The 27,874-nt window shown below is 43.3% G+C and overlaps 3 protein-coding genes across 5 annotated transcripts in view; 1 reads left to right on the top strand and 2 right to left on the bottom strand.

Moving 5' to 3' along the window:
- FSTL1 (follistatin like 1) overlaps positions 1-19,987 on the bottom strand; it is a 54,585-nt gene extending 34,598 nt beyond the window's left edge. Inside the window, exons 1-2 of the mRNA XM_050781899.1 lie at positions 19,872-19,987; positions 19,659-19,721 (exon numbers count right to left, since the gene is read on the bottom strand). Coding sequence (XP_050637856.1) covers positions 19,659-19,721 — 63 coding nt within the window. The 5' untranslated portion in view covers positions 19,872-19,987. The remainder of the gene's footprint in view (positions 1-19,658; positions 19,722-19,871) is intronic.
- The window catches only part of NDUFB4 (NADH:ubiquinone oxidoreductase subunit B4), an 812,324-nt gene that overhangs the window by 642,121 nt on the left and 142,329 nt on the right, over positions 1-27,874 (top strand). The gene's annotated exons all lie outside the window — the stretch shown is intronic.
- Positions 1-27,874, bottom strand: part of LOC126949250 (cytochrome c oxidase copper chaperone) — an 846,236-nt gene that overhangs the window by 752,461 nt on the left and 65,901 nt on the right. The window lies entirely within an intron of this gene.

Here is a 27,874-nt window from a genome sequence, read left to right as displayed (position 1 = left end):
CCACCTCAGTCTCCCAAAGTGCTGGGATTATAGTTGTGAGCCACTGTGCCTGGCCTCTAGTAGGTACATTTTAAAAACTCAAAAGAAATAAAGTGAAATTAAGTGTAATCACTTATTTTAAGAAAATATATCCAAAATATTACCATCTCAACATGTAATCAATAATATGGAGATATGGTACACTCTTTTTTCACACTAAGTCTTTGGAATCTGGTACGTCTTTTACACTTACAGGACATCTAAATTGGACTAGCCACATTTCAAGTGCTCAATAGCCACTGTAGCTGGCAGCTATCGGCATCGAATAGCATGGTTCTAAACAGTTATGGCTGGATGCAGTGGCTCACACCTGTTATCCCAGCACTTTGGGAGGCCAAGGCGAGACAATTCCTTGAAGCCAGGAATTTGAGACCAGCCTGGGCAATATAGCAAGACCCTGTCTCTTAAAAAAAAAGAAAAAAGGAAATAAAAATAGTTCTGAGTTTCTGACCTCACTGCGTCAGAGGAGGAGGGTCTGAGTAGAAAGAGTAAGACCTTCTTTAACTTGGAATACTTTTGAAGTGATTATCTGAACATACAGGCAAGGCAGCACGTCAGGCTGCATCTGGGACCAGGATACTGAGTAATGAGGACCTAGTCCTTCGAGAACGGGCAGGCGTCATGGGCACTCAGGCTGAATTCCGGCTCTGTTTTCAATGCCTGTGGACAAGTCATTTCACCCTTCTGGTCTCCTCTATAAGAAAGGTAAAATGTTTGGTATTTTCTCTCTGTAAGACTTTCTATGGCTTAGCTCAGAAACAATGACAAAAGGGCTAATTAAGTTGTACATATTTGGAGCCTTCTCTTAGCTACATATGCTTTTTTGGGGGCATACAAATCGATGGACAAATTTGGCAATGAGATAGATATTATCTTTTCAAAACCTTTTTAAAAATTTTTCTTGGCTTGACTGCTACACTCTTTTGCTGCCAGCTTTCAATATTACACACACACACACACACACATAGTTTCAGTGCCTTGAGATTAAAGTCAATGAAAACATGCACATTCTATTCTTCTTGAGACATTCCTGCCTTACATTCTTTCCTTGAAGCAGTTGGGATGTCACAGCTGGGGGGAAGGAGCTGTAAAACCTACTTATCCTGGCCAATCAGGCCTTGGCTGACAGGAGGCCCACCAATGAGGGGCTGCCAGGTATTCTGTTCCACTGCAACAAATTCCCCCCTATTTTTTCAGAAATTAAAACCCTCTGGGACCCTCAAGCTGTACACAATGCACAAAGACCTCCTTTTTTGTTCATTCTGTCTTTCCCCAAGGACTGCATTAGAAACTCTACACAAAAACGTACTAGCTTAGTTGCTATGGATAGATTATCATTTGTGGTAAAAACACTTCCAAGTATCATGTAACAATATTGTTCTCACAGCTCTGGTATCCTTCATTTTAACTGTGTAAACACTGGAGAAATGCCACATATTTAAATGTTTGGGGTTACCCTGAGGAACCCCCAGCTCCACTGAAAAATGAAGCAGTATGCTAAGTCCGGGAACTCTGACTTAAGGAGTTAAGGCCACAGGTAAGTGGGAGGTGGGTGGTTCCCTGGGGCTTCACCCAATGCTGACCACTGTGTTAGTGGTAGAACTTTCCCCAGAATGAGACTTCACCTCTGAGATCTTAATGTGTAAATCCAGTGACACTGAATGCCTTTTTCGTTGTTTTATCCATACTGGAAATATCACAGTTGCTATTCAAATGAAACCAGAGAGAGTAAGAGCAAGAAGGATCCAAAAAAAGTAAAGGTTTCAGCAAAAGTGAGGTCAAAAGCAAGGGTGACTAGTGACTTTGGGCAAAGAATTACCAACAATATAATTTAATGCTTTATTTTATATTCCTTGGGACATTAGCTTCCTCTGGGAATGGTGCCAAGTTATATTAAAATTGCTGATCATGGAAGGAAAGAATAAAAATATTTACTATTCAGCTAGCCTCTGCTTAAATTCCAGCTTCACCTGGGGCTGAGAGAATTAGAATCCAGGTGTCTGATTAAGCAAGCCCAGCACTACTGTCATGTCCAAGATTAAGCGAACTGTTGACAGGCAAGTGCTGTCAACCATCTTCCCAGATGCACAATATTCTTGCAGAATACGGCACAGCGATGACTATCATTAAGATACAAAGATTGTAGGCACCTCTTCATATTACATATGAGACATTTGGCCTTATTAATCCATTTAGCTAGTGGATTAATTCAACAAATATTTACTAAGCATCTACTATACACTAAGCACAGCTGGTTCTAGGTATCAGAGACCCATTGGAGAATGAGAGAGACAAAGCCTCTGTTCTAAAGGAGTACACGCTCTAGAGGGAGGAAGGCGAATAAACAAAAATAACAAGTTCATTTCAGCCTGTGATCAGTATATAGAGGAAAACAGAGTATGTATGACTGGGAGAGAGGGCACAACTTAGATTGAGTGGTCAGGGAATGCTTTCCTGAGCTGGGACCAGAAGGATGAGAGCAATTCAGACAGAGAAGAAAAGTGCAAAGGTTCTGAAGCAGGGTGGAATTTGTTACATTCCTGGAACAGAGAAAAGGCCAGTGTAGCCACATCACTGGGTCCAAACGGCAAAGCAGCAAGAAGTAAGCTGGGAAAAGCTGGCAAGGGGTAGAGCTTGTAGGGTCTTAAAGGTACTGATAATAAGTCTGTATTTTATCTTAATGCAATGGATACCACTGGGGGGTTTTGCTCAGGGAGTGACATGATCAGATATGTGTTTTATAAAGATTACTCAGGCTGTCCTGTACAGAAAGAGCAAGGCTGCAGGAGAGAGAAAGGGGAGAGCAGCTAGGTGCTATTGCAATAGTCCAGGCACAATAATGATGGCAGCTTGGCTAGGGTGGGGACAGAGGACAGTCAATGGAGAGGTGATACATTCTGACAGTTCAGAAGATGGGACTTTCTGACAGACTGGGTATGAACAGGGGAAGTGAAAAATCAAAGAGAAAATTCCTGGGTACATAAGTTGATATCCAAAAGCCCAGCCAGTTCTAGGTAGATGTGCACATGGCCATGCTGATGGTCCATTTTAGAGTCACCACCAAGAGGATCTTCTCTGAGACAGGCTCTGGGTCCAGACAAGTCCCATGTCTTCCTGAGGAAACTTAGTTTATGAAGTGAGTTCAGCAAGGCCACTAAGACCTGGGGTCACATATAAATAGATCCTGTTCATGGGAAGTCTGTCCATGGAACACTAGCCTTGAAATATTTATGGCTTTTTTTGAAATGGTGCTCTGTGGTAAAATGTTTGGGAAACATTACTTATTATACTTCCTTCCTAGAGTCATAAATGCACATGAACTTTGTAAAACTCTGGAATGTCCTCTAACTAAAAAACCATTTAACCTAGCACATATATGGACTTCACTCACTACACACTTTGGGTCTAGACTCTTCATGTCTCTCCCTATGGTGTTACTGTTCCTTGGAATTCAAGCCATAACAAGGAGAACAATAGCAACTACTATTTATTGAGTACTTTCCTTGTGGGAGGCACCTTTGTAGACGTCATCTCCCTTGCCACATACTATGTAGAGGTCCTATTTTAATTTACAGCTTTAATTATCATTTGTAAGTTTTGCTTACAGACCACACATTTAAAATACAAAAATTAGCCAGGCGTGGTTACAGGCACCTGTAATCCCAGCTACTTGGGAGGCTGAGGCACGAGAATTGCTTGAATCCAGGAGGCGGAGGTTGCAGTGAGCCAAGATCCTGCCACTGCACTCCAGTCTGAGCGACAGAGCAAGACTCTGTCTCAAAACAAAAACAAACAAACAAAAAACAGTGATACATCTTTTCTGATCATATATATCTGCAGTGTTCACTCACAGTATTTTCTTATGAAGCACTTAAAGAATAGAAATTCTTCACTCAGTCGCCTCATCTGCATTTGCTTAACCCACTAAAATTAACGGAGTTTCCCACGTGCATCACTACCTCCTTTCTCCCAGTCTTCCTCATCCCTATTTTCCTTCTTCCTATTTGTTCCACCAACTTCTAGGACAAGAACCATTTGGGGACAGTTCATCACATGCTTTGAACACTCTTAGGCTTAGAATTGCTAACTTTTGTCTCTCTCTCAGAGACTGTCATGACTTTCTGAATATGGCTACTGTCACATCTGAGCCCACAGACTGCCAGTCTAGAGCCTCAGCTATCTAAGCGCCAAATACATGCACACACTTCAGCCTAGGCAGAGAACATACTTTTTCCTGGAGTTAAACAACAAATCACTGGAGAATAAGGAAGTCTTTACATTCCAGGCCACTGTTAACATGAGTAATTACGGTCACTACACGACAATGCTATTTAGACTGGGCAAAATAATGATAGTATTACCTGGAAAATAACCCAATCAACCAACGGAAACACAGCCACTGGGGAGGAACCCAACTTGCTCTCTAATCCACACAGCAATTCCATGGAGCAACTTAAAGCAGGAAATGAAGAGACTTCTATTTGATCAAATGTGTATGGGGAATTTGGAGGAAAAACGCAATTACCTAAGCTGTAAAATGACCAATGTAGTGGGGTTAGTCATCCTCAAGCGCTGGTTGTTTTTACAGGACTTCATATCCCTTTTTTATTTTTGTCAAAAAAAGTACCTAAAATAGGACATGTAATAAACAAAACAAGCCCAACATGGTTTCTTATTATCTAGCTTATATATGTTCTTTTGGAGAAAATGAAGAAACACAAAGACTCTTCAACTGCATCTGTAAGAGGAAGCGGTTAACGTTGTACCTATCCTTTAAAACAACATGGTCCACAAGTAGCTTGGGGAGTTTTATTAAGAAATAAGCCTGCAGTGAGTACTGAAATTATTTTACCCAACATTTAGCCAAGACTTGAATGTCTGGCCTCTACTCAAAACACTTCCCAGTCCCATTCTCCCTTCTAGTTCCATCTCCCAAGAAAGGAGACTGAGAAACCCAAAGTGGACTCACACCTGAAGTGTGTTCCTACTGGGAACTGGGGTTTTCTTTGATCATTATCAAGCCCTTAGTGCCACACAGAAAATTACCCTTCTGTGGAACAGGAAGCAGACGCCAATTAATGCATAAAGTGAACGTCTTTCTCCTTTAAATAGCTAAACCAGAAAATCTGCATCTCTGCATGTGGCTGTCAGCAAGACCAAGGCCACACAGGATAAGAAAAGAAAGAAAATAGAAAATGTCAAGGAGGGAATACTAGAGGAAGGGGAACAAAGCATAGACAGATACATTCCTGAAAGACTGTTGGGACTCTCGGGAGAAGCCAGGTGAATTTCCTGCTTCTGATGTAGGCCTCGGCCTGTCCCTATAGCATCAGAATTATAGCACACAGTGCAGAACCAAGGATGGTGGTGCCCTGGGAGAAGTGAAGCCGTGTCTCCGAGTATTTGTGAATGACTGGCAAGCATACATCTGCCTCCATCCCAAAGCAAGTTTTGTGAGCTGGGCTGGGCCGCCAAGAAGCCATGCTGGGCCCTCCTGGTAGGGACCCTGACAATAAAGAGAACTCAGTATGTCTGAGTCTTTGCTCAGGGTGAGCGTCTGCATTTCTGTTTCAATAGTGTTTAGCCTCTCTGATAGAAATTCCACATGTATCAATTTCACACTACAGTTTAGATGAGCCAGGTATCTGTGTGAAAGTGATCAGAAATTTCTTGGACCATCTTTGAGGTCCCGTCCATTTTCTATTTCTCTGTCACAAATGTTATGCCACAAACTACAAACATGGGCCTTCTCAATAGCTAAAAATACATGTAATTAGCCCAACCCTTACAGAAGCTAATAGGATATGTTGGGATTAGGGAGGGAAAACCTCTTATTGTTTGGAATATGGTAGGGAATGAGTGAATAATGACATGCACTTATTAAATTCATTAACAGGCCAACTTCGCACCATAAAAATAAGCACTGTGTCTATGTGTCCAGGCTTAGAAAGAAATCAGGGCAGTATAACAGAAGTCAAACACAAAACTAAATTAAAACAAAACAAATTCCATAGGAATTTTTGTGAGAAAAGTCTCACTATTTGAGCTACAGGGAGATGGCCATGTTCTCCTAGTGGTGAAATTTAAGTAGTGTCTATCTGTGTGTGTGTGCATGTATGTGTATTCTGTATGTACACAGACACACACACACACATATAGTCTACCCTGGGGCACGGCCAATTTTAATTCCTAATCTGTACTATACCTTTACTAGGAAGGCCCCCTCCAATATTGAGCTGGCTGGCTCCCCAGTCAGGATCAATAGCACGATTTAGTACACCGGGATTTTCTAGTGAGATTCGGGAACTGGAGTACAGGCAAGGTACCAAGCATTTCAGTAGGACTAAAACATCTGCATTGGCCTCTGCTTCCTTATGTGTTCACCATAACAAGTCACCTGATTTAACCATTGGGTCAAAGCAAAAGACCAGTGCCCATGGGCTGTAGTAAGAGCCCTGATCTGACCAGAGATCAGGGCCAGGGGAGCAGGGCAGGCAATTCATTAATACTTGTTCAGGAGCCCCTGGATCCTGACCATGGGCCAGGCAACATGATAAAAGGTAATAAGAAGTATTCCAGAAAACAAAATCAGGGTCCATGCAATAGTTTCAGACAACTATTTCTGTAAGCCATTTGCAATACTGCATCATTATTTTTAAAAGAAAATGTGAACATTTACAGAAGTGAGAAGAAAGTTTTGTTTGCTTTTGTTTTTCAAATAAGTTCAATAAATCTCAAATTGCACACTCTGAATTAGGGGTTGTCTTCCCTTTTTTGCCCCCAAAATTTCTTGATCAACTACAAGGAGACCCAGGGTTCTTCATTTCTTCCCCAGTGTTGTTGAGCTTCTGAAGTGGAAAATCAAGGGATTCCTTTCTGTAGAGTAAACAGCATTTGGGATTCCTGGGCATGAAGACTGTTCAGGTGCCATATGCTGTACTGTTTATATTCCACTCACTACATGGCGAGAGGAAGTAAAGGACACAAGATGCCTCCTGTTTTTATTCACCCTGTTTTCTCATTCTTGAGCCAGCCTATCTTTCAAACTGTTCTTCGCTAGGCTGTAAATCACGGTAAGAGTTAATCCCAATTCCATTAAGTAGGATATTTTGATAATCCAGCCTAGAATATCTGCCTCCTTTTATATGAATAGGATTTCAAACCTGCATTTTAGAGCCCACCTACTCTAACCCCCCATATTTGGCAGTTGAGGAGTCAGGTGGCTGCTCATTACCTGGGGTGCCACTATCTGTCCTGAGTTATTCGTCCCAGTCCATCTCTGGCCAGTAAGTGGAGGTTCGTTTGAAGCCAGCTCACACCAGGGATGTCTGTAAACTCAGCCACAGTTTCAGCCAGCACTGCTGCTATCTTCACTCTGAACCTTTCAAGGCAGTTGAATGCTGACAGTCTCATAAATTCACTCACCTGTTTCCTACGTGTGCGGCTCGTTGCCAGTCCCCCGAGACAGTTTAAGGCTGACTAGGAAAACTGGGGAAATGAGTGAGGAAAGGCAACCAAAGTAAGAGCTGCAGAACCGTGCGGATTGTGCTAAAAAGGCACAGAGCCAAGCAGACAGTGTCTAGACTTTAACTGGCCTCTCCCAGCGGAGAGGCGTGCAGGGAGGAGGGGAGAGCAAGGCCGGAAAGCCTGCTTGGTTTTTGTTCAGCTAATGCAAACACATGACACAACCTCTGACAGGCTCCAGGCTGGGGGTTCACTCTAAGACATTTCTTCCCAGGGGCTGGAATTCAGCTGGAGGCCGGGGAAATTCTGCTAATCCAGCAATCAGAAGGAAGCTGGGAATACTTGTTTTAATTCCTGGGAATCACAGTTCCCAAACTAGACTGAGTAGTGCAACAGCCCAAAGTAGCACACTGTGGGTACAAGAAACCAGATGTTTAAGATTTTCATGTCTATCATCTCTGCTTATCTATGAGGAAAATCTACAAAAACACAGAACTGGCTTTTGATGGAGGCCTAGTACAAAAACTTTGCAGGAGTCTGAACAAAATCAATTTATAAGATGCACAAATGTAGAAATGACCACCACAGTCTAATAAACATCATATGACTCAGAGATAACGTTGGGTTTGGAGAGCTTTGCACATCAGTTAGAAAAAAAGGTGCCCCTTCCTGTGGGTGGGCAGACAAGCCCTGTACTACACACAGGTACATGACACATTTGTGCAGTGAACAGTCTGTACAACCCTACCTAGCAATTCAGCTGGCGTTTTAGAGCTGTCTTGCCATTTGGCCTTATTTAATGCGGAACACTTGTGAATACATCTGGAGAACAAAGAAATTGCCTTAAAACATCTCCCAAGGCTGGGCGCTGTGGCTCACGACTGTAATGCCAGGGCTTTGGGAAGCTGAGGAGGGAGGATCACCTAAGCCCAGGAGTTAGAGACCAGCGTGGGCGACAAGGTGAAACCCTGTCTCCACTAAAAACACAAAAATTAGCTGGGCCTGATGGCACATGCCTGTAGTCCCAGCTACTCTGGAGGCCGAGGTGGAAGGATTGCTTAAGCCAGCATGTAGAGGCTGCAGTGAGCTAAGATTGTGTCACTGCTATCCAGCCTAGGCAACAGAGCAAGATCCTGTGTCAAAAAAACAAAACAACCACCACAAAAAAATCCCCCAGACTCCTAAGTCACTGATCATTAGGCTGCAAATGCTCCATTGTAAAAACTGCATTCCAATGTGACTCAGAAGTAACTGGACCGAATTCCAAATGGAAGTCATGCCTGCCATGTCTGTGTGGCCAGAATGGCCAAGTCTGACCCGTCATTCCAGACACATAGCCATATAACAAGTGATGTAACCCGGAAAGTGAAATGATGGGCCTCTACAATGCTGAGTGCATGTTACCCAGCGCAAGTGTCTTTGGTTTGTTTTCCAACTTCCACAAGTAAGACACAGTGACTATCAGTCATTTTTCAGAGCTCAGCTGGTGGGTCACTTCCTCCTGGAAGCGCTCCTGAGCCTGTTATGCTGGGTTAGGTTTTCAGCCCTGTCCTAATACTCCTCACATTGCATCACTTTGAGCCTGTGTTCCTGTCTGCCTCCCCTCTGGACTGCAAGCTCTTTGGGCACAAGGTCTCTTATCCACCAGCACTAACTCAGTGCCTGAACAGATTTGCAATACCTTTTGCCTTCCTCTTTTGAGTTGACTTTGAAAAATTTTACTTTGTCCCAGATGAGTGATGAAAAATAGTGTACTGAGACTTTGTGCAGTTTTATCTCTGCATCTAATGTGAACATGGTGGTTCATGAATGTTTGGCAGCTCCTACTGCGGCCCAGACACTTCAGGATGACCTCTCTGTGATGGTGAGAAAAGGAAAATAGAGGAGAAAGATGAAGCAAAGAGCAAAGAGCAACATAAGGAGTGGTAAAGAGAGCTGGCTCTACGGCCAGGAAGGGGTGGCCATGTGAGGCTGGCATCGGACTGGCTGCAGACACAGCAGCCCCTTCCTAGTGGGACTCCAGGTCTGTGTGCAAAGTACCAGAAGCTATGGCCTTGGCTCCCAAAGGGACAAATTCCAGCTTGCTCCAGGAATACTTCTTACCCTGTCTTTGAGAGTAACTGGCACTTATTTTTGAAATAATGAAAGCAAAGGATACTATTCCTTTGCATTATCACATTTTCCACACCAACAATTTGGAATTTATTGCCTGGTAACAGGTCATGCTATGAAGACCACAGCAAAATGAAAATGACCACCCAAGATATCTGTTTGCTACCTCCATACATACATCTTTTTTTGCCTTTTCTTTCTGTTTTCTTCCCAGTTATTTCCATTCACTCACTCTACCTTTAGGAAAACCTATGCTGGCTTCCTATCCTACTGCCTCTGCACAGGAGATGCTCCATGAGTACTTCAATCTCTTCCTGGAGGAATGATAGAACTGTGGCTTCACAGAAGCAACACTATATAGAAGTTTAAGGGCAAGATTAGCTCAGTAGAAGCAAGGGTTCTGATAAAAATTCTGGGCCTTAAAGCATCCACTGAAATAAATATCCTAGTTTTCTCTTTAAAAAAGAAGGTGATACTTAAATCTCTGGAGAGGGAAAAAGCAGCAAGGAGATTTCTGCATGCCATGAGCACACATATACACATGCGTGAATGTGTGCTCAAACACACGTGTGTACACATACACAACATACACACATATACACATGCGTGAATGTGTGCTCAAACACACGTGTACGCATATACACAACATACACACATATACACATGCGTGAATGTGTGCTCAAACACACGCGTGTACACATACACAACATACACACATATATACATGCGTGAATGTGTGCTCAAACACACGTGTACGCACATACACAACATACACACATATACACATGCGTGAATGTGTGCTCAAACACACGTGTACGCACATACACAACATACACACATATACACATGCGTGAATGTGTGCTCAAACACACGTGTACACATACACAACATACACACATATACACATGCGTGAATGTGTGCTCAAACACACGTGTACGCATACACAACATACACACATATACACATGCGTGAATGTGTGCTCAAACACGTGTACGCACATACACAACATACACACATATACACATGCGTGAATGTGTGCTCAAACACACGCGTGTACACATACACAACATACACACATATACACATGCGTGAATGTGTGCTCAAACACACGCGTGTACACATACACAACATACACACATATACACATGCGTGAATGTGTGCTCAAACACACGTGTACGGACATACACAACATACACACATGTACACACACACACACACACACACACCCCCATGGCTTTTGAAGTTCATCCCATAGAGATGTCATGAGGATGATAATACCAACTAACACTGCACACTGTGTGCCAAAACACTCTGCTTTACATGTAAGAGCTTATTTCATTCTCACAACTAACCTATGGGGTAGATACTCTGGATTAAGCACATTTTAGAGATGGGGAAACAGGCTCAGAGAGGTTTTAAGTAGTTTTCCCAAGATCACATGGCTACTAAGGGCAGTGCTAGGATTTAATCTAGCTTCCAGGTCTGAGCACTAAGCCATTATGTTATACTTCCTCTCAAGGTTAAATCAGTATCAGAGTAACAACCTGAGCCAGCACAAAGGCTATGCAAATAAAGACAACGCCTAGTGGATGTTTACTTGTATATTGAGAATTCTCTTGGTGAAATCATTAGTCAAAAACATTCTTTGTCCCTGCCTCGTAGGGACTGGTAAGCGGCCCTTCATCTCTTGCAGGTATTTGTTTTTGGTGTTGACTATATACCATGAGTGGAGGAGATCTTTTCCATGATCTAATCGAGTAGACAGGCAGAGACACGGAATGATTCCCATTCTACTGGTAAGGAAAGTGACTTCAGGGAGGTTAAGTAACTTGCACAAGGCCTCACAGCTAGACAAGGCCAGAATTCAAACTCAGTCCACTGCCTCAAAGCCCTCGCTCTTAACTGAAGCTACAAGTTAGAGACATTACATGACTTTAAAAAGGTGCCCAGAAAAGGGCACAGCAGGATTTCTAAGTCAGACTCTTTCATTGTTCTACAATGTTGCTCTTAATAACAAAATGGGTTTGTTACAGAGTCTGTGAAAAAGACAGATTTAGGCCTGGCATCGTGGCTCACACCTCTAATCCCAGCACTTTCGGAGGCTGAGGCAGGTGGATCACTTGAGGTTGGGAGTTCAAGACCAGCCTGGCCAACAAGGTGAAACCCCATCTCTAATAAAAATACAAAAATTAGCCGGGTGTGGTGGCAGGCGCTTGTAATCCCAGCTACTCAGGAGGCTGAGGCAGGAGAATCACTAGAACCCGGGAGGCGGAGGAGGTTGCAGTGAGCCAAGATGGCACCACTGTGCTCCAGCCTGGGCGACAGAGCGGGACTCCATCTCAAAAAAAAAAGAAAAAGAAAAAAAAGCAGACTTGGAGACACCCAGAAATGAGAACAAGAAAAGACAAGGAAAACGGGAAGAGAAAAACAGCAGACCCCCGGAATGGTCACAAGGTAAGATAAAGTTCCACACAAAAAGCTGCCATCTACTGGACATACTGATTAGGTGGACAGGCTGAAAAGGGCCCCAGCTGCCCAAGTGGAGTCTTTCAAATTCCGAGAGGGCAGGGGCCATCTATCCCACTGCCATGTTTCAGGATTTTCTGAAGTAGTGGCAAGAGGTGAGGAAGGGGAATTTCTGCTAAAGCCTTACATCTGACCCCTAATGGCCAAGAAGCTATGGTGGTAGCAGCTCCTTCAGAACAGGGATCTGTGTGGTAAGGCTTTTTAGTCCGACACTCTTCCTAATAGTAGCATATGTGCAAACTGACTAGCATAATGCCTGACACTTCTGTAGATCAATAAATTACACTTATTAACTGTCATTGAAGGATAAGAGGAAAGACAGGAGAAAAGACAAATTTTGCCTCAGACATAGGATTTTAAATCTTGAAACAACAAAAAGTATAGAAAGACAGAGAGATGTTTTCCTTACATCAATTCAAGCCAATATCCCGTGACATACACACACACATGCACACATGCATGCACGTGTAAATCTGGGCCTGCAACATGTGATAGCTTTTGTCATGTATCACATGACTTGTTTGGCAACAGCTTGGCTGGTCACAAATAGTGTCCAGGATTATTCAAGGGATATATGGGGGTCATACATTCAGACTTAATCCTGGGAATAGTTTATTGGTGATGGCTTCCAAATGAGCATCTAAAGTCTACGAAAAGATTAAATGGAAATCCTCCAACCAAAGCAGGAAATGAAGATTTATGGGAATTATTTTGTACTCCAAATACCCAAAGAGCATTCTATTAGCAAGTTACTGCCAGGCTGCTGCTAATGCAAAAGCTGTTATCTGTGACAGCAGCAGCTCTTAGAACTTTAGCAGAGCAACTGTTTACTTCATCAGAATAGCCAAGAAAATTCTCATATTTTGTTGATGGGGCCAATGTTAGAGGGTCTGGCTTATTTTAAGGTGTTCAGATTCATCCAAAGAGCTTAGAAGCCTGGGCCAAAATCTGGTGTAAGTGCTGTTTTCCTGACATTTCATCCATTTGCTAACCCAGTTCTATCACCTATTACCCCATGTTGTTTTTGTCAGTTTCATACAGTCCCAAACTCTGCCTTCTAATTATCTTAATTTTGGCTAAAGATGTGTCAATGTTTGTGAAATTGGACTGATTTTTCCAGCAGGGATGGTAAATAGCTTTCATCTCATATAGACTCTCATTGTTAGTGGCTACCTAGAACATTGTTGAGTAGGATTTTCAAATCTTCTCCAAGTTCAGTAGGAAAGAATTCTATGATTGATTAGAAATGTGTGTCATGGGTAAGGGAGAGGATAGTAGTAATATGTATGTCATGTCTGTGCCATCTCTGAAAGGCCATTTACCACCCCACCTTTTTCTCCTTAAGCAATCCCTGAAGTCCTGCCCCTTGGATATTTCATCCAGTGCCTTGACATCTTGACGATTCTTGTGATCCCCTCCTTTTTTCAAGAGGAATTTTCCCTTCTCCTAATATGTGGTATTTTATTTAAATAAAAAAGTTAGTATGTTATTTTCTGATAAAATATGAAAATAAAATATGCTAATTAAAAGCTGAGAGAATATAGAAAAGACTAAGACAAAGAATAAAATGACCCATAAATCCACTACCTACAGATAATTTCTAACACATTTGTTTGTTGTACTTTTCTATAAATGTTTACAGTTGGAGAATAAAGCTGGGGGGGTGTGTGCTTTCTAAATTAAATTATAATCATTTGCCAGAGCTTCAAAATGTTTTTGTAAATGCTTTTGGTGGCACATATAGCTGTTCCATTATTTATTTAACCCTTCTCCTATGGTTGACTATGTAGTCAGTGTTAAGTTTTTTCCTGTCATAAATAACATGACTGACATCTTATGTAGAGTCCTTTCAAAAGTAATAATGACCAGGGCAAAGTGGTCTAACAGAATGATTTGAGTTCTTTGCCGAATTTAATAAAGATTACAGTGAGCCCTGGAATATCTATCCATCCACCAAACAGTCAAGAAAGCTCCCCAAAGCTGATCTAAAGTTTACTAAAACAGATTCATTTCAACAAAGGCTGTATTTCACTGTGTTTGCTGCACATCCTTGTAGCTAACAAGGAAAGCCATTTATTGTTAACGAGTTAAAATGTTAAAAATAACATCCAAATAGTAAATCTCATATAGAGGGTTAATTTACCTTTCATCAATTATTGAAGGTTTGCTGTTGTTAAAACATTGATTAAAAACTTGCCAAATGTTACCTGGGCTAGACACCAAGAGAAGAGACAGATTAAAAGATGGTTGTATTTGGGCACAGATAGATCATCCCTATCCCTCATTTTCTTCATGGTAACTTTTCTGTATGTAACTTCATGGTAACACACAGGTTCATAGCCTCCTTTCTGTACCGACTCCCTCCGTCTTATTGGATGGTGCCTACATGGGCCAGATGTAAAAGTTCATGAAGCTATACATGGAAGATTTGTGCATTTGGCTACCATAAAAGGATCTTACAAAGGAAAGCCCTACATTAATGTAAATTTAAAAAACAAACAGCAATAATAAGTATAAAACTGCTAGTTACTATGTAGTTATAATAATATAAACTGTAGCTGCCATGATTTAAAGCACCTGGGCCCACCACTAGATTGTAAATAATTTGAGGGCAGAGACCATGCCCTGTGCTTCACTGTGACTCAGGTCACCTGAGTACCAGGTGCGCTCAGCTGCAGGAGGGAATAGGCTCGATGAGGACAGTGAAGGGAAGGCCACGCCATTCATGGCGTCCTCTTAGAGAAAGTGCCCCTTGCCAAAATAGCAGGAGTCAGAATAGAGCATCCTAGACAAAAAGTATGCATTTGCCTTCTGAGGACATTATTCATCTGGCTTACAACATGAACCTATCTAACTCTACTTTTCCCTATTAACTGGTATCATTAACCTAATAAAATTTATGTCTGTTAGAAACATTCTGCCAGACGTCCAGTTATTTGAAGAGGACTAAGACAAAGAATCCATGACATTTTCAATTCTCATATGTGATCACTGGTATTTACAGCTCATCCTTTACTTCCTGTTCTTGTGGCAGCATGCGTTGCTCTGCCTCACTGACTTTGAAGACTTTCTTTTCATCTTTGGGGCATTTCCTCTGGGATCATTACATCCACCTCAGCCCACAACCAGATTGTCACCTCATGGTTCCTCTCCAACTTGCTTCTGTGAGCCTGGGGATGGAGTCTTGGTTTCTGTCACCCAATCCAGAAAGTTCTAAGAGAACTGTAACGTGTCCACCTTCTAAAGCCACTTGCAATGGCCAGGGCCTCATATGCTGGGTGCTTGTCCTTCTGTTCTGGCTAGTCCGCAGAATCCCTGCTATGTTTTACAGCCCAATTTCCAGCAGTGGTCTCTAGAATTGCAACAAGTAGCTTATTTGCCAAAGGATAAACAAGCAAGAGATCATTTTAGTGATCTCTTTAGCTTTGTTAATAATACAAGTTGTGGCTCCAAGAAGATGCAGTCAGAGATACGGGTTAGATGCAAGGCTTACTTGAGTCTACCATCAGAACAATTCTAAAGAACACAGAGGAGCTCCCGAATAAAACCCCTAGTGGTTAACTATATGCTGATAATAGGGTACAAATGAGGTTAAGAAACGTGGCCTCAGAAGGACAAAGCCCTCATAATCTTCTAGTATTGCACGTCTAGAGCTAAGTGAAGTACATCTGTTTGTAGAATTGTTACTGTTCTCTCTTAGGTAAAGCACTCAAAGTTCATGGGTCAAGCACGGATCCCTTACTGGAACGAGGATTCTGAACTACAAATCAGTCAACTGTACATGTGACTTATCATAATGAATTTCTAGACCTGGAATGCTGGGAATCATAGTGACAGCAGAGACATCCACCAAAGGAGAGTTGGGATATGCTTGGGTACTTGCCAGGGCTGTCTTCCTAAAGCAGGCAGTTGGGCTCACAGGGTTCTCTTCAGCCCGCCATGTTAGAGTGACAGATATCCACTGACTGAGCTTCAAGGGCACACACACTACCGCCTGTGTTCTTAACATTTTCCCAGGCTCCGTACCATGCATCCACCATCAACACTTCTCAATGAACTGCAGTAATTCCCAATGCGAAGGGGATGGGAAAGGGTTGAAGAGCAAGCTCACACAGGCCCCTCCCCAGATAATCTAGAAAAGGCGTATCTGTGTAATTGTTAGTGGAGGCATTCCCTCTGCTGCTGCCCTCTCTGTCTAGTCCATTCACATGTTAATCTACACACATCTAGAGACATACGCTGCACCCAGTACCCTCTTTCAAGCAGACTACAGAGTGCATGGGTGTGTGTGCTCAGGTGGATGTGGCAGAATCTGGAGGGAGGCTGGCTGAAGGTATATGCTGCAGACAGAGTAGTAAGAGAGTGAGCAGGTAAGAAAGAGAAGCAGCAATGAGAAAGCAATCACGAGGTGCCAAGGAAGTAGGAGACCATGAAACACATTCAAAACAATATGACACTCTGCTTAATGAGTTTGTTTCTATTTTTTTAAATACAAGGTTTCGTTCTGTTGCTCAGGCTGGAGTGCAGTGGCACCATCATGGCTCACTGCAGCCTCAACCTCCTGGGCTCAAGTGATTTTCCTGCTTCAGCCTCCTGAGTAGCTGGGACCAGAGGCGTGTGCTAACATGCCCAACTAATTTTCTTATTTTTTGTAGAGATATGGTCTCACCATGTTGCCAAGGCTGGTCTCAAATTCCTGGACTCAAGTAGTCCTTCCATCTTGGCCTCCCAAAGTGCTGGGACTACAGGCATGAGCCCCTAAGCCCAGGCTCCTTAATGACTTTTGTTAATAATTTTGAGAATCTAACCAAATGGGATTGACATAGACTGGCATTAATACTGATGACAATTACCTTTTCCCAAGTGGTGAGCAACTCTGATTCTGAAGTTTACTACAGAGGCTCTGGCTGCTTCAAAATTAACATGATTTGTAAAGCGATTAAAATTTTTTAAAAATATGCTGAATTAAATATTTACGGTTGCAAAAAAGCACAAAGCACCAAGACACCTCAATTTATTTTCTAAATTTCATTTCTAAAAAGTTCAACAATATTCGTACAATTTTAGCTGACTTAAAGTTTACAATAGATTCATGTCAATAAAGACTGTAAATATCATGATGTGACAATTTCTGCAGACCGTCCCTAGAGTTAACAAGGAAGACATTTAAACGGCAAGCACCACTAACTACAAGATAAAATGCTTTAAAAAAAATCCAAATTTCCATTCCCAGAGGGAGAGGGTTAATGTACCTCCTCATCAATAGTTAAAGGTATATTATTATTAAATGGATTAAAAACTTGCCAAATGTTACTTGGCCAGGCACCAGGAAGTTGGAATAATTAAAAGATAATAATCCTTAATAACCTGGAGCCATGGAATGTAACCTAGCTCATACCTACCCCTCGCTCTTTTCATTGTGACCATTTCCACACACTGAGTTTACAGTCTCCTTTCTCCACCAACACACTCTGTTTTTACATCTCAGTACTTCTCTATTTTGCCTTCTTCCCTGTAGAGTTCGCCTGGGAATTCTGTGAGAGCCCTGGATGCTCTTCTACCTCCAGCAGGAAATTGCTGCTGGGGGAACTTCCTACCAGGGATAAGTTTTCCCTGTGAGGAAGGGGGTTGGGAGGGGTGTGTGTCTTGCAGGCCGCCTAGAATAGATCCCAGACCTTGGGCCACACAGCCTGGTGAGTGAACCAGCAGCCTCCTCACACCTCATATTTGCATTCCAGTTCACTGAGTGATTTCACACACTGGCTGGCAATTCTTAAGCCTGCTGGAAAACCAACCAGGGATTCACCTCATCCATCACTGGTCTGCAGCTGCCTTTTGAGGGCCACAGCAGGGGATGGAGGAATGTTTCTTAACCAGGGCTACATCAGCCAGTGAAGGGGAATACTCCCTCAAATGCAAACCCTGGAAACCAAATGGGTAAGAAGCAGACATGGAATTCAAGATGGGCTCCAAAGATAGACAGGTGGGCTCAGATCCTGCTTCAGAGCTAACTAGTTGTATGACCCTGGGCAAGTTACCTAATCTCCTTAAACCTGTTTCCTCCTCTGTAAAATCGGGTTAATAAAACCTACATTATAGGGTTTGGGAGCTTTAAAAGAAATAACTGCAAGTAATGTACATAGCCCAATGTGTGGTATACAAAAATGTACTTGGTAAATGTTAAACCATTGTGCTTGGAAGTGGTGTGGTCTAGTAGTCAAGAGCCTTGGGTCCGGAGCCAGACTGTTTGGGTTCAAATCCCACCCTTAGCATTTAGTAGCTGAGAGCATTGGGTAAGCTTCTCTGACTCAATGTATCTGTCATTAAAGTGGAATTCTATTACAACACAGCAGATATTTAATAAATATTAGCTACTTTTATTTCATTGGGAGTAAAAACAGTTGATTGAGTTTCCACCTCAATCAACAATGCAGTAGTCAATTAAATGAGAATTCAGACCAATGCGTATTTTTTAAAAATTGTGAAGACCTTGTATGCATTTATGACTTTTTTGGGCAGAGTCAAGCTGCAATGCTAAGGGTGTGGTTAAACTGTAATATGAAGGAAAAAATTCAAACGGGGAGCATAAACCACCCACCAGGGAGCTATTTCTTTTGTAATGTGCATTCCATTTCTTCTCCCTCATGCTTTTTAATTCCTTCCATATTTCCTGCCATAATTATCAAATGTTTAGTTTCTGACCTCACTTTCCTGGAGACTGGAGCCCGGGGAATTTAGAATTGTTTATTTTCTGTCCATAAACCTTTGAGTTAATGGAGGGGCTTCTGAGCAAAGAGTTTGTTGGTTTGTTTGTAGTGTCTCAGGAAGGTCGTTAGAGTTGAAAAAATTGGTACAAAAAAACAAGCGCTGAAACGCTTTAACTGGAAACTCGAGCCCCCAAAGAGCAGAGCAATGGATTTTCTCTTACACTTGCGCAACGTTACAGGGAACATTTCGGAAAAGGCCGTTACAAGGCCCAGATGATAACACATAACCCGAGGGCACTCCACAAAGAAAAAAATACATTTCAGGGAATCATGATCTCACTTTAAAAGAGAGAAAGGAAAATTAATTTTGCCCCAAAAGAAGAATCCGGAGATTCCTCTGCCCCTGCCCCCCGGAGACAGACTTGGGAGGGAGAAGTCCCCAACTACTCTGTCTCCTCTGAAGTGAAGGAAGGAACTGAGGCGCCTTTTTGAACTCGCTGCTGCTCCAGTCGCCGCCTCGTCCCCGTCGGCCCAGCCCGTCCCCTCTCCTCCTCCCCGCTCTCCCTCCATGTTAGCCGCGTTGGGGCTCCCGCTTACGGCCCGAACTACTTTTCCTGCTTTAGAGATTTAAGTTTCGTGAGTAGCATTTCTGTTCACAGCACTCCCCCAGCTCCACCCCAGCCCACCCCAAGGACGGAAACTCCCAGCGCCACCCCGGGAGAGCATCCCCAGGACGCGCGCCCACCCGCCCAGCGCGCAGACCCAAGCGGCCCCGGGGACCGAGTTCGGACTCCTCGGCCCCTCGCCTACCTCGGCGCGGACCCAGGCGACCGCCACCAGCGCTAGCGCGAGCGCGAGCCAGCGTTTCCACATCTGCGGAAGAGAGAAGAGAGCGGGTCTGAAGGCGCCGGGCCCCGCGCCGACCTGGGAAACTTGCTCGGGTCCCGCAGGCTCGCTCCCTCCGCCCGAGCACCCCCGGCCGCCCGAAGAGTCCGGCCTCCGCGCGTCGCGCCCTGCGCTCACCGTGGTACGGTCCAGGTCTCCGAGGGCACGGGGCAGGACGGCCGCAGCGAGCTCTAAGCGGAGGTTGGAGCTCCGCCGATCGCCAGCCTCGGAGGAAATCCGACCTGGGCTCGCCGCCCCTTAAGACCTCTCCTTCCCCGCCTGCCTGCCCACCAGCTCCTCCCCATTCTCCTCCCCCTTCTGCTGCAGAGGCCCCCGCGGCTCCCGCTCCCCCTCCTCCCGCCCCCTGCTCCGGGGAGCCCGCGGGAGTCCTGGCGCCGCCGAACCCTTCTCTCCGCACGGCCCCTAGTACGGCGCCCCTTCGTCCCACTGGACGTGCAGCGGAGGCAGAGGGGGCGTCCCGTGGGGCCCTGCCACAAAGGGGGAGGGGGAGGGGAAACTCCACCCCGGGAGGGGCTGCTGGCTGGCGGCGGCCCGGGCGGGCTGCGGCTGTGGCCAGGTGGGCGGTGCCGCGGGGGGCCCGGGAAGGGCCGGGACTGGAACCTGGAGGTAAAGACGTCCCGCGGCCTGGGAAGCGGAGCCGCCCCCCAAGGCTGAAGGGGGAGGCCCAGGGAGGCAGAGGAGACCCCGCATCCCGGGGTCGAGGGTGTCACGGCAACAGGGCAGCGGGGCACCGGGAAGTGGGTGCAGGGCCGGGAAGACCGCCCGGCGTGGGGAAGTCTGCTGTGGGTTCTACGGTGCATTGTCCTGGGTGAGGTGGCGGGCGCCCTGCTCTGCTGGGAAGATCCTGAGTCCAGCATTTGCCGGCAGCCTCATCCCCTCGTTCCCTCGGGCCCGGGAGTGGTGTCCCCCTCCTCTTCGCCCACTCACTCATCACCTGTGTCCCTCCTCCCACCCCTGTCATCCCAAGTAGCCTCTGTGTTCAGGCTTGCCATCTTCACCACCTTCGTCCCACCCCTTGGCCTGCGAAAGTGTGCTACCTCTTTGACAGGGTTAACTCCCTAAAATGCTCATAATTAAGGCGCCTTTCCTGCCATAACTGGTGCAGAGAACAGATCCACTTAGCAACTCAGATTTCACATGCCCAAGGCTAAGCCTCACTTCCCTCAGCCTCAGGGCCTGCTCATCTACCTCTTTCAGGGTGGTTGCCTTCAAACCTATCTCCTTTTCTCAGAGCCAGCTTGTACCCTTAGCCTGGCAGTTTACCCGCTGAGATCTCATATGCATCCCCTCGCCTCCGTTCACATGTCCACTTTCCTAGGCCAAACCTTCATCCTCCCTCACTCAGAAATTCTAGAAACCTCCTTTCTTTGTCCTAGGGCTCCAGTCTCTTCCCTGTAGTCTCTACTGCAATCCATTTTCATATTCGTTCGCTACCTTATTTTAAACACTGTCTTCCTAGTGTTCATGTTCTTCCTCCACTCAGAAACTTTCAACGCTCTTCTTCCCACATCAAATCCAAACTCTGCCCTTCTTATAAGCCGTCCATTACTGGGCCCACCCTGTTCATCTAACTTCTCTTCAACTACATCGGCGTGCTTCCTCCACTCAAAGCAGGCCCGTCTTCTCATTGTCCTCTGAACTTGTCATTTTCACTCTGCTGGTTTGTTGAGTGCCCACTGTTGTGGCTTTAGGGGGCTTCAAGATAAACCCATGGTCCCCATGTAAGTTCAGAATCCATTGAGATAGCAGCAGGAGTCAGACTTATGGAGAGCAAAATGTCAGCTTTGTCTCTGCTAAAGGCTGGAATGGCAGCCATGACTTTAGATCTGAAGGGACAGTGGGCCCAGAATTGAACATGTCCACTCAGTCACAAGCAGAGCTGGAAAACCTGCCTGTGTAAAAACTAGACTGACTGCATGGAAGAGCAGAAAACATGTGCCTCCTGGGACATGCCTGCTCCCCAAACTTGAGGGGATAGAGTGACACATGCCCAATTCTTTCAAACTCGCCAGTCAGACAACTTACTCCTGCTCCCCTGTTAGGATAATAAGATTAGGGAATAAATGTTCCGCACCAGATACTCTGTCTTGGTCACTGTGTGAGGATTGAAGGGAAGTATGGTGGATAAAGTTTTGCTTCTGCCCTCGAATAACTCTCAATACATTGCATCCCTTGCAGATCCACTGCACTCTCTCAGAATCTGGCATGATCTTTCCTCCCTTCCTCCTATCTACTAAAATGCTTGGGTTGGTTTGTTTGCTTTGTTTTCAGGAACCACGTCAAGTTTCATTGCTTCCTTAGTATCTTTTCTGACAACAGCTTGGCATAGTAGAAGGCACGGGAGGTTTGAGGTCAAAGCAATCTGGCTTTCCATCCTATCACTGCCATTTACTAGCTGTGTGGCCTGACTTTCATCAAATAATAAGCCCTCTGAACCTAGGTTTCTGCGTCTGACAAATGACAGTGATAATGCCTTGCAGGGAGTTGTGAAATTTAAGCAGATACATATAAAAAGTGCCTGGCAGGTAGTAGACCTCCAAACATGATAGCCATTATTATCTCATTGATCTGTTTTGCATCTAAATTGTAGTTGGTACTATACACCAGGTACTATGAGAACCATTCAACATCTCTTATTTTATTTAATTATCACAATAGATGGAAAGGAGCCTGGGCATGATGGCTCGCACCTTGTAATCCCAGCACTTTGGGAGGCTAAAGCAGGCGGATCACTTGAGGCCAGGAGTTCGAGACCATCCTAGCCAACATGATTAAACCCCGTCTCTACTAAAAATACAAAAATTAGCTGGGTATGGTGGTGGGCAACTGTAGTGCCAGCTGCTTAGGAGGCTGAGGCACCAGAATTGCTTGACCGCAGGAGGCAGAAGTTGCAGTGAGCTGAGATTGGGCAACAGGGAGAGACTCCATCTCAAAATAATAATAATAATAATAATAAATAAAAATTTTAAAAAATACAGTAAATGGAAAGGTCTTTTTTAAAATTGTTTCCGTTTTCCAAATAAACTGAAGCTCAGGAAGATTTAGATACTTTCCCAAGTTTATACTGTTGGCTACTCAGCCTTACAACTTAGGGCATCATATTGCAGACTGCTATACAATGTTTAACACTTGTTCTCATAGTTGTTCTTGATTCTCCAGCTACTTTTAAGTTGCTTAGAGCATAAACAATGTTTTTCATATCTTTATCCTCTCTACATTTGGAACACAATGAATGGATTTGAGTATATAAAAATGAAACACAAGATTCCTGTTCAACTAAGGGCACCATAGACAGAATGATAGAAGGAGGTATAAATATGTAAAACTGACATGTAACTCATAACACACACACATACACACACTCTGCAAATCAATAAGAAAAAGACAGGAAACCCAATAAAAAAGGGCAATAGGTATGAACAGGCAATTTCCAAAAAGGGAACCCCAAATGGACAATAAGTAAAGACACTCAACATCACTACTATCATTTAAATTGTACAACAACTGTTTGAAATCAGTATTATTTTATTATCTCCAATTTACAGATGAAGAAACAGACACAGAGTTTGAGTAGTTTGTCCAAAGTTACACAGTAAATTATAAATGTCACTTTACACTCATCACAATGGCAGCAAAAATCAGACAGTTGGACAATATCAGTGTTAGCATGTGACTAGTGTAATCTTTGTGGTGCACTGTAGCAATTAAAAGCATGGGTTTATGAGACAGACTGCCTTGGTACAAAATTGCCTTGGTAGTAAATCTTGGCTTTGCTACTTATTATGTAACCTTGGGCAAGTTACTTAACCTCTCTGCATCTCAGTTGCCTCATCTATAAAATCGTGATAATAATTGTACTGATTTCATAGAGTTATTGTGCAGATTAAATGTATCAATATGTAAAGTACTTAGAATAGTGCCTAGTACACAGTAAGCATGTAATTAAGATGCACTGCTATGGAAATAATTCACTAGAGAGATCTTACAGGTACTGATCATAAAACTGTGCTATGGCGTATGGTTAACTCTGCAATAAATAAAGCAAAAGATGAAAATAAGTAAAAATCAGAAAACAAACTGCATGAGAGGGCTGACAGTTTATATTAATGAGGGATTTTTTTTGTTTCAGGTGACAGAGAAACCAACTTAAATAGGGTTTATACAATTAAATGGAATTTATTGACCCCTACAGCTGTGAAGTCCATGGATAGGACTGGATTTAGATAAGCCTTCATCCAGGAGCTCAAATAAGGTCACCAAAGATCCCATTTCTTGCCTTCTCTTGCCCCTACCTTCAGCAGTCTCATTTCATCCCCGGATGTCACAGTGTGGCTCCTGGAAGCTCCAGTCTATGCTATCAGTGTGGTAAACTAGCTGCAGTGCTGGCCAATTCACACCCTTGGACTATACCATGTGGATGAGGGACATAGCTTCTTTTTGGAGCTGCTACAAAAGTCCTAGGAGGCTGGGTGTGGTGGCTCATGCCTATAATCCCAGCACTTTGGGAGGCTAAGGTGGGGGGATTGCTTGAGCCCAGCAGTTTGAGATCAGCATGGGCAACATAGGAAGACCCCATCTCTACAGATTTTTTTTTACATTAGCTGGGCGTGGTGACATGCACCTGTAGTCCCAGTGGCTCAGGAGGCTGAAGTGGGAAGATCACTTGAGCCTGGGAGGTTGAGGCAGCAGTAAGCCATGATCCTACACTACACTCCAGCCTGGGCAACAGAGACCCTACCTCAAAAAAAAAAAAAAAAAAAAAAGAGTCCTAGGATATCCTGTTTTGAAGTCCAAATTGAGTTTCTTGACATCCCCAAACTGATGTCAAGTGGAACCACCCGAAAGAGAATCAGGCTAGTGTTGGCTGGAGAAGCAGGGAATGGATTCTGGGAGTATCCAATGTCACTACAGTAGTGAATCAGCCATCCTACAATGAAATCTGTGCTCTCAAAAGTGGGGTACAGCATCCCCAGGAGACAGAGGAAGAATATTAGAACTTCTATTTTTACTTATTTTCTATATGAAAATAGAAATTGACTTTGTGAATATATAAATTGACTATGACACCAGTATTTCATCCGCATGTCAGACAGTCATGAGTTAAACCCCATTTGCCAAATACTATGAGGGGAGAGTGGACGTTTTCCTACACAAAGGGACTGACAACAGCTAGTTCCCTTTAACACATTGTGATGTACTGCAGTGTGCCCACTTAACTGGATTTACATACTATCTAGTTTTCACTAAACTAGATTAAAAACATTTCAACTACAAAAACTATACTTTGAGAATAAAGCTTTTTCTTGTTTATAGGAAAAGGACAAAACTGACAAGTTTCTTACTTGTAAAAAGAGCTCGATGTCTGCCACATTAACACAGTGACAACAATGACTGAGACTGAAGACAAGTCAATCGAAAAATTCAAAAGTAGCCATAAGGCTATTTGAAATACAGATTCACATTCATTATCATTAGTCACATCCTCATCCTAAGTATGCTTTGAGATATTGATTAAAAGTACTTAGGATTTGCAAGACCTTTAGAAACCAGGTGTTTGGAACATAAAGACAAATCCTTTCATTTTTTTTTTCAGTGATGTCTGAAGACATGCAATACTCAAATTAGTACTTTAGAAAATTTCACTCAGTTTAATATTAAATGTTTAGAGACTTCCTTTTAGATTTGTTAGTGACAAAAGACATACCTTGGGGAAAATAATTGTCTTATTGCTTAATCAGAAATAGTAGAAATAGTACATGGAAAACAATGTGATAACAAGCTAAAATGCATTCTTTGGTCAGAACACATCCTTGGGAGTGACAAAGAAAAAATTATATATAGATATAATTCCTGAGACCAGCTGGGTTGGGGAGACCCTAACCCAGCGGCGCTAGAGGAATTAAGGACACACACACAGAAATATAGAGGTGTGGAGTGGGAAATCAGGGGTCTCACAGCCTTCAGAGCTGCGAGCCTCGAACAGAGATTCGCCCACATATTTATTAACAGCAAGCCAGTGATAAGCATTGTTTTTATAGATTATAGATCAACTGACAAAGAAAAAATTATATATATAACGTGTTATATATATAAAATGTACTCTACATATAATGTATTCTCTATAAAATGTGTTTTTTATATATATCTATTTATATAGCTGAAGATTAGCAGGAAAACAAAAATGTATTAGAGTAAATTATACCATGTGGGAGATTTGCTATGTAGTGAATGAAAATACAAAACTCTCGAATGTTTCTCAGATTATTATATTGACTAGATTCCGTTTCAATAAAGAGATACACAAAGAACTGCTTTTTTTGTGAGCAACTAAAGAAAGGTATGCTGGAAAAGGTTTATTCTTCTTTTTTTTTTTTTTTTTTTTGGGACAGAGTCTCGCTGTGTTTCCCAGCCTGGAGTGCAGTGGCACAATCTGGGCTCACTGCAGCATCCGCCTCCCAGGTTCAAGTGATTCTGTCACCACAGCCTCCCGAGTAGCTGGGATTACAGGCGCGTGCCACCACACCAGGCTAATTTTTGTATTTTTAGTAGAGACAGGGTTTCACCACGTTGGTCAGGCTGGTCTTGAACTCCCGACCTCAAGTGAGCCACCCATCTTGGCCTCCCGAAGTGCTGGGATTACAAGCGTGAGCCAATGCACCTGGCTAACATTTATTCTTAATAATAAATTATTTAATGAAAACAATATTTTCTGGAAGAACTGTGTAAGTGAAGCCGCAGGGCAATGACAGTTTTGAACGGAGTGGAAGGATTCAGGGTAAAGTTTCACAGCTATGCTCACACATGAAATCCTTCACTGCAAGATTTATGGATAAACTACTGCAGCAAAGACACTGAGGTCAGAGCTACATAACACGTTATAGGAAGTCACTGATGTGGTTAATTTTCTAAATTTTATCATTGAAAATATAACAGAGTATAACACAGTAATGGCTTGGGAAGTGACTCTGAATATGTTTTATACCTCACTATGGCTCGTAGTTGTTCTCGGGACAGAGGCCTTAAATGTTGTTGAACTTGATAACACACATTTTTGTTTGACATAAAGACAGCTGTTCCCATTTTGTTGTCTTTTTATGTGATAACAAGTAGAATGTTACCTATCTGATTTTAAAAAAAAATCTACACACAATCTATCCCTTCAAGATAAAATGTGATGCTAACAATGAGTGAGAAAATAATTACCTTTTAAAAGAACTATGCAGTGGAGAAAATATTTTGAAATGGGATGTTTGGAAATGTCTTATCATTAGGCTATTTTGTTATCCAAAACAATAAAAGTGTGGCACCATAAAAACTCTCGTGTATGCACATTTTAAAAACTTACACAAAATTTTCTAACCTGTTTAAAAATCTTCAGACAGAATTCCAGTGGTTTATTTACTCATTTGTTGAAAATAACTTGGGCCCGGCATGGTGGCTCACACCTGTAATCCCAGCACTTTTGGAGGCTGAAGTGGGAGGATTACTTGAGCCCAGGGATTTGAGACTAGCCTGGGCAAATATGGCAAAACCTCATCTCTACAAACAATACAAAAATTAGCTGGGCATTGTGGCACTCCCCTGTAGTCCCAGTTACTGGGGGAGTAGGGAGGCCAAGATGAGAAGATCACTTGATCCTGGGAGGTGGAGGCTGCAGTGACCTGTGATGGCACCACTTTACTCCAACCTTGGTGACAGAGAGAGACCCTGTCTCAAAACAAACAAACAGAAACCAACCAACCAGCCAAACAAACAAAAAACCTTTTAATTAATTTTGATTTCCAGAGCAGATGGGAATTTATGATCCAAGTTTCAACAACAACAACAAAAAACACCTTTGCATGAATGGTTTATAGGACTGGAAAATGAGTCATTTGGTGGGTGAGCCAATGGTATCTGTAGAAAGTCAATGTCATGATATTCGGTAGACATTGATTCCTTTCGCATCCAGCATGCTTTCGCCACGCTTCAGGTAACAATACCCACCTTCACTCTAGAGTACCATTCTTCTTCCACTCTTCAAACATGTAAATGGCCTAGGATAAGCCATTCACCACATTTCAACCCCTTGACCATAGTGATTAAGAGTAGGAATTTGACCAAAGTCAAGCCAATAGAGC

The sequence above is a fragment of the Macaca thibetana genome, chromosome 2 (assembly GCF_024542745.1).
Source record: "Macaca thibetana thibetana isolate TM-01 chromosome 2, ASM2454274v1, whole genome shotgun sequence".
Taxonomy (NCBI): domain Eukaryota; kingdom Metazoa; phylum Chordata; class Mammalia; order Primates; family Cercopithecidae; genus Macaca; species Macaca thibetana.
Note: the sequence above shows the minus strand (reverse complement) of the source record. Positions and strands in the feature narration are given on the sequence as shown.